The sequence below is a fragment of the Arachis stenosperma genome, chromosome 1 (genome assembly GCF_014773155.1).
Source record: "Arachis stenosperma cultivar V10309 chromosome 1, arast.V10309.gnm1.PFL2, whole genome shotgun sequence".
In the NCBI taxonomy this organism is placed as follows: domain Eukaryota; kingdom Viridiplantae; phylum Streptophyta; class Magnoliopsida; order Fabales; family Fabaceae; genus Arachis; species Arachis stenosperma.
The window spans coordinates 16,148,357-16,160,452 of record NC_080377.1 but is presented as its reverse complement, the minus strand read 5'-3'; the positions used below and the strand labels follow the sequence as shown (position 1 = coordinate 16,160,452).

Genomic DNA, 12,096 nt, shown 5'->3' with positions numbered 1-12,096 from the left:
TCATAAAGAGCCTGAAATGTGGTTGCGAGAAACTGCTATGATATGAGGGAGAGTCTTGATTTCCTTGTGCAGAATGTAGAGACCATCAACATTACTAGCTACACGAATCACCCTCAAAGTGTGCAGATCCTGGATTTCACAATCTTTGTCAGTAAAACTCATTTTACAATGCAGTGAGCTTTGAAATCGAAATGTGTTTGAAATTGAAAGTAGGGATGAACAATACATTTGTAAGGTAAAGATCATTAGAAAACACAATGGTTCCCATAATGCAGCTTGTTGTGAGAGCACCATTGGGTAATCTAACAACAATAGGATCTATCTTGAAATAATTTTGAAAATCTGCCAAAGAATATGACACATGGTCCGTAGCACCAGTGTCTATAACCCAAGGCTTGTGTTTCTGAGTTGAAATATTTAGAGCCATGACATGAGATTCAAAATGCAAAATATGCAGCATTCTAGCTTTATGAGGTGAAAGATCATTTTTGGTTGAAATCTGGCTAATGTTATGAGAATGAGATTGATCTTGTCTGCTGAGCAATGCTAGAAGCGCTTCTCTTTGGTCTAGAGTAAATTCATTAATGGTCGGTTCACTCCTTACCAGTTGATGAATGCTGATATTGTCATTATCATCTTCAGAAGCATCAGCTGCTGTCATACAATTAAGAACAAGATTTTTCTTATCAAACTGAGGCTTGAAGTTTGGTGGATAACCATGCTTCTTGTAGCAATTATCCACCATGTGTCCACTCTTTTCACAATGAGTACAGTACAACTTATTTCGCCCTTTGTTAGGTTGACTTTTGTTTCCTTTGCCTTTTCCTTTCACTTTATTCTAAGAAGAAGAGGCTGAGGAGCTTACCAAAATTTTTGTATCTAAAGCATTATCAAAACTGAAGAGTTGCCTCTCCTGCTGAGTAATAATGGACAGAATTTTGTTAAAACTAGGCAATTCATCCATTAGCATCACTTGAGACTTAACAGTTGAATACTGTTCTCCAAGACCTCGAAGAAACTTTGTGACTCTATCTTCTTCCCTTTGCTGCCTTACTACGCCTAAATCACACTCACACTTAACGCAGTCACATCCAAGAATCGATCTAAATTCATCAACCTCTTCCCAAAGGTTCTTAAGCCTAGTAAAATAGGTGGTAACGGACATGTCTCCCTGTTTGAGCGCATAAATCTCCTCAGTTAACTCAGCTACTCTAAACATATCTCCTTGGTAGTAGTACCGATGCCTAAGATCGTTCTACAAATCATAAGCTACATTATTCTATAAAACACTCTGATATATGTCAGGGCTCAAGGAGAAATTAATCCAGGCTACCACATACGTGTTACATCGTTACCACGCCATAAAATTTGGATCTATTTTCTCAGGCTTAGGAATAGTGCCATCAACAAATTTGAATTTATTCTTCGAATAAAGTGCGTTCATAATAGCTTTGCTCCATGCACTATAATTTGAACCAGTGAGTGTGACATTGGTAATAGGTATACCTGGATTTTCAGACAGCAAAATGTAGAAAAGACTTGAAAGATCTTGATTCGGATTTGTCTTATTGAGATGACTCTGGATCTGTGCAACTTGACAGAAAAATGCCGCAAACTGCTGAGCATCCATCGCGCCAACAAATCCAGTCCAAATCTGCTTCCTAATTTCTCAGCTATAGGTGCGAGTTTCACCAATTGGCTCGCAACCTTTTTCTCTCAATCTCGTTGATCGAAATACTCATTATGTCACCATGAAGAAAGGTGAATTAACGAAGCTCTCATCAAACACTGTTGTGTGAGTTCAAGAGAGAAGAAGAAAAGAAAATAGAGGAAGAAATGAAGAATGAGAGGAGAACAATTGAAGAAGATAATTTCAGATATGATCGAGGAAGACAATTCCAGATCTGATTGAAGAAAAATAGAAGAATCAGAGAAGAACAGAGAAATTGCTTCATTCGTGAAGCTGAACTCTTCAATTTTTCTCAAATCTAGCCAAATGACTATGAATTAGAGAATAAGCTGCCTATTCTTCAACATGTAATCTCCAGGTTCTTCCATCCACGCTCACCACACCATGTGAAAAAATGCATGTGAGATTGGAGAAGAACACATGATTAGAGAAGGAGAGAAGAATTTAGGCAATGAAACTTGCATTAATGAAGAATCTCAAAGAATACAAGCTTTATAACTATCTATTTATAGCTACACTATAACTATGTGAAGTTGCTGTCACACTAACTAACTCTGTACACTATCTGATATTAGATAACAGCAGTGGCAATAATAATATTAAGTAACAAACGGTGGAGGAGGCTCAATGTTGCTTTCAATATCATCGGGAGGAGGCTCTTCAAACTCAAGAAGTTCATTTATGGATGCAAATTCATGACTAGGATGGCTTGATTCATGGTCATCATCACCAAGGGAACTTGCTTCTTGATCTATTCCATCCAATTCTTCATAGGGAACATGCCTTGGAGGTTGTGCACTACCCTCCTCAACATCAAATTCAAACTTCTTGGAGGAATACTCTACAACTCTAGATTCCCATGGAGGTTCAGCATCTCCTAAGTCTTCAACCACTTCTTCCTCTTCAATAATTATGGCTTCCTCTAATTGTTCCAATACAAAGCCACATTCCTCACTTCCCACCGGCATTTCTAGTTTATCCCTCATGCTATGTTTTTCATTAGATTCTCCACATGTAGCCATGGGAGTAATTTGAGTGTTGAAGTGTAGTGAAGCTAAATTATCTACTACCTCGGTCAAGGTAGTTATGAACTCTATTGTCATCTGCTACATATCTCTTTTCTCTTGAAGTAGTGAAGTGAGAGAATCATCTATTGAGGCTTGGGGTGGAGAGGAGGGTTCATTATATGGGAGAAAGGGTTCATGATAGGAAGGTGGTTCATCTTGATAAGGATGTGGCAGTTCAACACTCTCTATCTTTTTCACTTGTTGCACAACAAACTCCAGTCCCTCATTCTCAAGTTAAGATTTGTTAGCCATGAGAGCTTCGTGTGTTTTTCGTCTTTCCTCGCGCTCTATTTGATGGATGGATGCTTGAAGTCGACCCATTGCTTCCAAAAAATGATCTTGTGGCTCTCGTTCCGCTTGGCTATCATAGGTAGGAACATAGTGCTCTTGGATTAATAATATAGACATTCTCCTATGGAGGGTTGTGGTGGAAAAAAAAATTCATCTTGTGGTTGAAAATTTTCATACATTAAAGGTGGTGTATATTGAGATGGTGGTTTTTTGGAGTAATTGGGTTGGAATTGTGGTGGTTCTATGTATGGTTCATATGGCTCATAAGGTGGTTGGTATGGGGGATATGGATTAGGGTCATATGGGGGTGTTTGTAACATGGGGCTTGTGAGTATGGTGGTTGATGAGGGCTATATTGAGGAGGGGGTTCATAGGTATATGGTGGTTGTTGTTGATTGTCATGAATAGGTCCACCATAACCATTGTCTTGGTATGCATCATAGAATGGTTGTTGCTCATAGTACATTGGAGGCGGTTGTTGCCAAGAGGGTTGATCAAATCCTTGTGGCTCCTCCCATCTTTGATTGTCTCATCCTTGATGCAAGCCTTCATTGTAATCTTCACTTCCTACAACATAATTATAACCACACTCATAGCCAAAGGGGTGAGAATTTATAGTAACAAGAGAAAATAAAAACAAAAACTAATAAGAAATAATGAAAATAAACTCTTAAAACTAGAAACAACTAACAAAGAAACGAAAATGCAAAAATATTCCCAATATTCACAATAACCAATAATAAGGCATACGTTTGCAATTCTCCGGCAACGACGCCAATAATTTGACGGAGGAAAAATATCGGTAAAGATTTTCACAAAAATATCGTGTTGCAAGTATAGTTCTAAACCGACAATTAAACCTCAATCAACATTTAATTTGTTTGTCACAATGCAAACCCAATAAAAATAAACCGAAGTATTTAAACCTCGAGCCGTTTATCAAGGAATTGCAGGGAAGTGTATTTATTATTGGTTATGAGAAAGTATATTTTTGGGGTTTTTTAAATGTTGAACAAGGAATGTAAATGACAAGAAAATAAACTAACAACTAAGAAAAGTCCTAGCAAAGGTTGAGAATCGGAATTCCTATCCTCATTATCATTGTCAATTGTGAAGGTAATAGCAAAATACTCTCACTTAGTTAACCTCTAACAATTGAAGGAAAGTCAAGTGAGTAAATCAACTTGAGTTCACAAGTCCTAATCAAAGACTAGAGTTAGTGAAGCTCAACCCAACTAGCAACTTTCAATCACCAACCAATAAGAGACTTTGACAATTCAAGAGTCTCCAAATTACTCAATCCAAGCTAAGAAAACAAAAAGCTAAATTAAAATCCACCCAAGCATTTTATCAAACACTTAGAAGGCACAAAGTAAAAGCATAGAAAAGCAATAAGAGAATGTAACATCTAAGACCAACAATTACAAGGAATCAATAATAACAATTGAAGAAAGAAGCAATAAACATGAAATGTCTCAAATTGCATTAATAAGAAAATTGAATCTAACATGAAGAATTCATAAGCTAAATTAGCAAAATAAAGGAATCAATAAAAGAAATAGATAACTAAAGTGCTAGAACAAATTGGGGTAGAAGAAAACTAAATTAAAGCAAGATAGAATTTTGAAATTGAGAAGGAACGAGACTAAAAATCCTAAAACCTAGAGAGAGAAGAGAGCCTCTCTCTTTAGAAAACTACATCTAAAACCTAAAATTATGTAAATAATGAAAGTGAATGAATTCCCCTTCTGCTCAACTCTACAACCTCTAATCTTAATTTTCGGGCTTGAAACTGGGCCAAAAATAGCCCAGAAATTGCCCCCAACGATTTCTGATACGTACAACACGTGACGCTCTGTCACGCGTAGGCGTCGCTGAACAAAAACTTGGTCATGCGTACGCGTCGCCCACGCGTACGCGTCGATTGTCTGCCGCATCAATAACGTGTACGCGTCATACCACGCGTATGTGTCACCTAACTGCAAGGCAACTATGTCAAATTTCATATCATTTTGATGCCTCGGATATTAGCTTTTTAACACAACTGAAACTGCCTCATTCGGACCTCTGTAGCTCAAGTTATGACCGATTTAGTATGAAGAGGTAAGGATTGACAACTTAGCGATTTCTTCAATTTCTTGTATTCCTTCCACTTTTGCATGCTTCCTTTCTATCTTCTAAGTCATTCCTGCCCCATAAACCTTGAAAACACTTAACAAATATATCACAACATCGAATGGTAATAAGAGATGACTAAAATTAGCAAATTTAAGGCCAAAGAAGCATGTTTTCAATCATAGCACAAAATTAGGAAGGAAAATGTGAAACATGCGAATTCTATGAATAAGTGTGAGAATAAGGAATAAAATCTACTCAATTCACTATAAAATAAACCGTAAAATAACGGTTTATTAACGTCGCCTGCTTTCCGCGCCGCTACCAAGTCATCTTCTATTTCTGGTAACTCAGTCTCTCTTCTTTCTCATCTTCTTAAATCTAAAATCTGAAATCTAAAAGAGGGATTTAGTATAAGCATGCAAGCTTTGACTTGGGATTTTAGTTTTCTCTCTTCTCTGCGAATTCACCATGGCTGACAATGACTACGATGATCTTGATATGGGGTTAGCTCTATTTTATATGCATAAATTAGAGTTTGTGAAGATTAAAATTTAAAATATTATCTGTGTTTTTTCGATGGATTTGTTATGTTCACTATTAGGCTTTTTTTTTATTTTTTATTTTGAGGTTCTGATTTGGTTATTGTTACAAAATTATTTGTTAGATACCGGTTTTATATTCAATGCTTAGTTAGAGATCTTTATTTTGCTTCTTCAATTTGTTTATTGCTAACTTGTTATTGAGAAATTTCATATGCAAAAAATGTTGATGATGCAGATATGACGATGAACCCACAGAATCTAAGATTGAGGTATAGAAATTTTTTGTCTTTTGCTATGTTTTTTTTTTTTATTTTGTACAAGTATATATGATTATGGAACATGGTATTGAATGATTCAATAACATGTATTGGTGGATTGTTTGATTTTGATGGATAGGAGAAGGCAGAGAAGGATGTTGAATTTTCTAGTATTCATGCATCACTAGTTTTTTTTAGTATTAATGCATCACTAATTTTTTTAGTATTCATGACTTGGATTTCTGAATTTTTTAGTATAAATGCATCACTACTTTTTTATACTCCTTTACTCAATCTCTTTTTCTTATTTATGGCAGAATCACAACCTCACATTAAAATATGATTTTCACAGCTATATGGTTCAATCTATGGTAAAAGAATTCCAAAAAAGTCTTCAGTTTTGCATTTTTAAGCAGTAATTCAATTTTTCTATTCTAATTTATTACAAATAATCAATGCAAAGAGATAAGAATGCACATTATTTGTATTAAGCATGTGTAGCATTAAGTTATGATTATGGTTATTAAGAATGTATGGTTATTTGTATTAAGCATGTGTAAAGAGAAAAGAATGTATATTATTTGGGTAGCTATCATTCCTGTCTTAGCAGGTTATCTTTGTTATTTTCTTTTTTTCTTAAGTTATTTTATCTTGTTGAACACTTTCTGATTATTGTTTCTTTTTATTTCTTGTATTTATAAATAACGTGTTCTTTTGGTGAGAACAAAACTCCAACATGTTATTACAACATTGACATTAGAAAATGTCGAAATTATTAGTTACTTCTCAGGATAATGCTAGTTTATTGAGTTTAGATCGTGAAAAGTTATGTAATGTAATTGAGTTTAAATCTTGAAAAGTTGTGTAATGTCAAGTAAAATAAAATTAAGTCAATCAAATTAAACATGTAAACTAACCTTTATATATGTAGTTAGAATTTTTTTTGTTGTCCACAACCACATATTGCATTACATCATCTCATCCAAAAATTGCTTCAGGATGTCATGTCAGCAACAAATTGATATTTTTTAAAGCTTTTTAACCTTATTCTTGCAATGATTTATTTGAAAATCACCACTTGAAAACCTCTCATTCATTTTTGCAGCAAGTTTCTCAAAAGATCCAGGTTTAAACGGACTCGCATTGGCTCTTCTTCCTTCACTGACAAGCTCCTCCATAAACTAACAAATGTCTCGATCTCTTCATCAGGCTAGACATGTTTGTCCATTTGTCTTTATAATCTAGATTAACTCAATCAAAATTCAAATGGGCATCCTAAACACATGATCACATCATTGTAAACAAAATCTCATACTAATTCAAATAAAACACATATAAAATACATTTAAAGCAAGTGATACAGGTAGTCAAAACACAACACCAACAATGATTTCAGTTTCACTATTAGGTCTTATGATAAATATCCAAGACAACAAATTAGCATAATAATTCAAATAAAGCACACATACAAACAAATAAACCAACTAATTGATTCGGCTATGCATCCACTAATTGTACATTTTATTTGCTAAGTTGTCTCACCAAGCAGTTCATTCGTTGTTGCCTTCTATATTGTCAATCATCTCATCGTCGCCATCTTTATTGCCATTATGCTCCTCTCCAATAAGTATTTGCTCATCTTCAAGTAATATGTCTTCCTTAGGATCGGAGTCCATATTATGCCGAATAAAATTTTACAGTAGACAATAAGCAATTATTATTCTATTTGTGTCTTAATTTTGTAGAAACAAAGACTCCTCAAAATTGCCCATCTCTTTTTAAGTAAACCAAAATAATACTCAATTATGTTCCTAACTGAAGAGTGCTTCTTGTTAAAATATTCTCAAAAGTTTCTAGGCACATATTTTTCATGGGCCCATTCTTGTACATGGCATCGAGTATGTCTGTTTGGTTCTAAAAACCCGTTACAATTAGTATAACCATCATCCACTAAATAATAATTTTCTACAAGTTAAAAGAGATACGTTATGAGGATTAAGAAATTTGTATGAACTAAAATTTTGAAATGTTTTTGTTATCTAAAAATTAACTATTAGACAATTGGTATCTTGAGATGATTATGACGTAAAATAACATTTCTAAGGACTCTTGAATCCAATGCAAATTTTTCTCATCCACTAAATATATACACAAAATTCATATCTCAATTGCATACGCCTAGAACGTTGGTTGATATTTTACTTTTTCTTGTTTGGTATCTTGATTTATCTTCTTCAGGAACAGTCACATCTATATATGTTCTATCTAATGCTCTTAGATAACTAGTGGTGTCAATATGTTAGGCCCTATAAGACTTTGGCCCTACTTTATAGGGCCAGAAGAATAAAAAGCCCTTTAACTAATAGGGTCAAATTTTTAAAAAGCCCTCAGGGCCAAAAGCCCTCATGGGCCAAAAGTCCTAGGGCCAACCAATGGGTTACCTAAATCTTTTTTTTTACATTCTCTATTTCAATAACACACATAAAACTTATTAAAAGTCATTAGTTTGTTTTATCCCTTTATCATTTTTATGCGTAAAAATAAAAAAATTGAAAAATAAATGTTAATAATGTACATTGATCATATTAAATCCAACTTTTAACTATATATAGCAAGAAATCAAACATGGCATTTACTGTCTCATCACCCTTTTTCTTACTCTCTAGTATTTACCATCAATAATGTCTCTAGAAAATTAAAATAAAGTTGACACAAAAATTCATCATCTAAAATTATGAATGTTGAGGGGGATGCATCGTTTCTGTTGACACTTCTTCTTCATGAATTTCACCAATTTCATCATCTAAAATCAACCAATTAAAAAATAGTTAGAAATTTAATTTAAAATATTATTTGAAAAAAATAGCATAAATATTTACCATCATGATTTGGAACAAATCCATGTAACCAACTCCTTGTGCAAATAAGCATTTGAACATGCGCATGAAGAGTGGAACTTCTATATTTTGTTAAAACACGTCCACCAATACTGAATGCAGACTCAGATGCTACCGTAGTGATGGGAATACTTAAAACATCTCTGGCTATAACTGACAGAGTGGAAAATCTATCCTAATTAATCTTCAAAAAATTCAGCACATCATACTTCAAATCATCTTCATTGGTGTGAATCAAACCTTCTTTTAGATAAATCTCTAATTCATCTTTATCCTTGGAAGTTTGGGTTTCACAGTCAAATTCTCTGAACTCCTAAAAGATGTAGTATAAAAATTATTTAAGTAACGAATAAACATAATAGGAGAAAAATAATACTATATTAAAATTAAATACCTTCATCACCATTTTGCTCTTCTTTGTAAGCCTTCCTTCTTCAGGTGACATAGGAGATTGATTACTACTTTGAGAAATTGTTGAACCACCAAAAGTATTTATGTACTCTCCATACAACCTTTTAAATTTCTCCAATACTTCATTTGCCTTCAATTCAAAGGTTGAAGGATCTAGTTTTTTGTAACAAAACCTCAAGAACTTTAACTTTAATCGAGGATCAAGAATTGCCCCAAAAGCCAAGACAGTGCTATAATCCTTCCAATATTTATCAAACTTCATCTTCATTCTGAAAGCCATGTTCATAATAACAACATCATCACAAGTTTGATTGTCTTCCAAAAGACATTCAATTTTCCAAACTTGCATAAAATACAAATTTGATGTTGGATATGATGAACCCGAAATGAGGTTTGTAGTTTCATAAAATGGCTCTAAAAATTCACACATTTTTTTTGCTAAGCTCCATTCTTCATTTGTCGGACAATCTTTATAAGCTCCATCTACAACACTAAGGATGTCAAACGCTTTTTCAAATTTAATTGCACTTTCCAACATCATATATGTAGAATTCCATCGAGTTGGAACATCTGATTTTAGACCAACACCTTCTTTAATTTCTGCTTGCTGCACACAATCTTTAAATTTCATCATTCTCCCATCAGAAGCTTTCACATATTTCACACTCTCTCTTATTTTAAATAAAGCTCCAGCAGCCACCTTTAACCCTTCTTGCACAATCAAATTTAAAATGTGAGCGGAGCAACGCACATGAAAATATTCTCCATCGCAAAGCAAACTATTCTGCTTACGTAGATAAGTTTTTAAGATGTTTTGCATGTTGTCATTTGCAGAAGCATTATCTAAAGTAATAGAGAATACTTTCTAATCAATACCCCATTGCTTCAAAGAGTTAAATAAGACTGCTTCCATATCGGTTCCAGTATGGGGAGGAATCATTCGACAAAAATTCAAAATCTTACTCACTAGTCGCCAATTCTCATCAACAAAATGAGCTGTCAGACAAATATATCCTTCAGTGGTAGATGATGTCCACACATCAGATGTCAAACAAATTCTATTAGGTATCCTAGACATCTTCTGCCTCAATTTCTCTTTTTCTGTTGAATAAATCATTTGAAGATCTGAAACTAAAGTGTTTCTAGAAGGCATTATAATCGTTGGACTAATGTAATTAATCCAATCTCTAATACCCTCATACTCAACAAAGCTAAACACAAGATCATGTTTTGCTATAGCCTGAGCGAGTTTTTTTTCTATGAACATTCTGATCAATTTTAGTTGGCAAACCCTCTATATCATCATCAAATCTAATATTGAGGGGTATAGATTTACAAGAAACTATATGACGACTCAGATGAGAAGTCCCGTAACCATTCTTAGTTTTTGGATTTTTTCCAATTTTGTATTCATGATGACAAAAATTGCATTCAGCCTTTTCAATACCATCTCTGTCTTTTCCAATCTTCTTAAAAAATCTCTAAACATTAGATCTTTTACCAGAATCAACACTACCAGAAGCTTGAACAGGAGTCTCAGAAACAACTTCATCATCCATGTTTATAAATTTCCTAATCATATCCAAATAATGTGTATTAAAATTCTATAGCAACAACAACATTCATTAATTCATATTAATTATTCATCTTATCTAAATAGGTATATGCAACTGCAAAATTCAACAAATTAAACTAATATGACAACTATATACACATTAGAAATGACTAAAAAATCTACCTTCTATGACAACTATATTGGTCCACTGCATTTATAATTTTGTTTCATCCACTCCAGCACAAAATATCACAGCCATAGACAACAAAAATAGGGTAAAAGGTGAAAAAAGAAAGGTGAAAATGATGGGACTCTTCTGAATGATTCTAGAAATAAGTACATATAATAAAGTGTAGGAATCATTCGTAACTAAAAGTTATTAAGAGTGCTTAATCATTCGTAATTCACAACACTAATCATGTTAGTGTTAGATACCATATAATCCCATCAAACATAAAATTATCTCAAGAAATTTCTTGATATTATTTTCTTTACCCCATTATTTTGCAAGCAGGATTTCATATGAACCATGCATCCTCCACCATTATCACACTTGTTGATATAGCTATATATACAAATGAAGAACAAGAAGAATGACTCACTAATTGATTAGGCTTAAGCTACAAAATTCTCCCTCAGAATCAAATAATGCAATCTAGATCCACCAATGGCATTATTTATCATACACATGCACACTCTTTGGTCCTTTAAAGCCTCCACAACTCCAACACTAGCAGCCACAATCCAAGGCTTTCTAGCTGAGCTACTCTATATTAATTCGTCTCTCAAAAATTGAACAAGTGATGAATAACTATGTATTTTGATTCATAAAGTAGCACAAGGTTGATGTTATCTATCTATATAAGGAAGTTTTGTGGTGCCAAAGAAATTTGTGCCAAACAATAGCATCACTGAATTACTATTATTGACACCAAAAGTAATAACAACCTGGAAGCAACGAATTTTGCTATGTTCTCACAACTTAAATGCCATTCCTGGTCTGTGAAGTAATTGACAATGGCTTGCATGCAATCATTCAAAAGTACTAATAAACCTTGAAACTGGCAATCTAGGAATAGACATATAATGCTTTTAATGAGTTCTTTAGCTTGTTTACTCCTGCAGTGAGAATAAAAAGGTGTAAGTTGACATTGTCAAACCACTAAACAAGGATGTCAAATCATAAATCATGTCCTAAAATTATTTGTCTAACTTTTGAATCATGAATCATAACACACTGCCATTCAAAAACACATCAATGAAAAAGA

At 33.7% G+C, this 12,096-nt stretch overlaps 2 protein-coding genes across 2 annotated transcripts; both read right to left on the bottom strand.

Moving 5' to 3' along the window:
• On the bottom strand, window positions 1–1,630 carry LOC130976066 (uncharacterized). The gene is made up of 4 exons (XM_057900816.1): window positions 1,356–1,630; window positions 866–1,244; window positions 227–754; window positions 1–129 (listed from the first exon to the last, which is right to left on the bottom strand). Exons 1-4 carry the CDS (start codon window positions 1,628–1,630, stop codon window positions 1–3), a joined length of 1,311 nt encoding a protein of 436 aa, XP_057756799.1.
• Window positions 1,631–9,037: 7,407 nt separating this feature from the next.
• Window positions 9,038–10,832, bottom strand: LOC130976060 (zinc finger BED domain-containing protein RICESLEEPER 2-like). The gene is made up of 4 exons (XM_057900808.1): window positions 10,775–10,832; window positions 10,241–10,374; window positions 9,257–10,138; window positions 9,038–9,175 (listed from the first exon to the last, which is right to left on the bottom strand). Exons 1-4 carry the CDS (start codon window positions 10,830–10,832, stop codon window positions 9,038–9,040), a joined length of 1,212 nt encoding a protein of 403 aa, XP_057756791.1.
• Window positions 10,833–12,096: the final 1,264 nt, after the last annotated feature.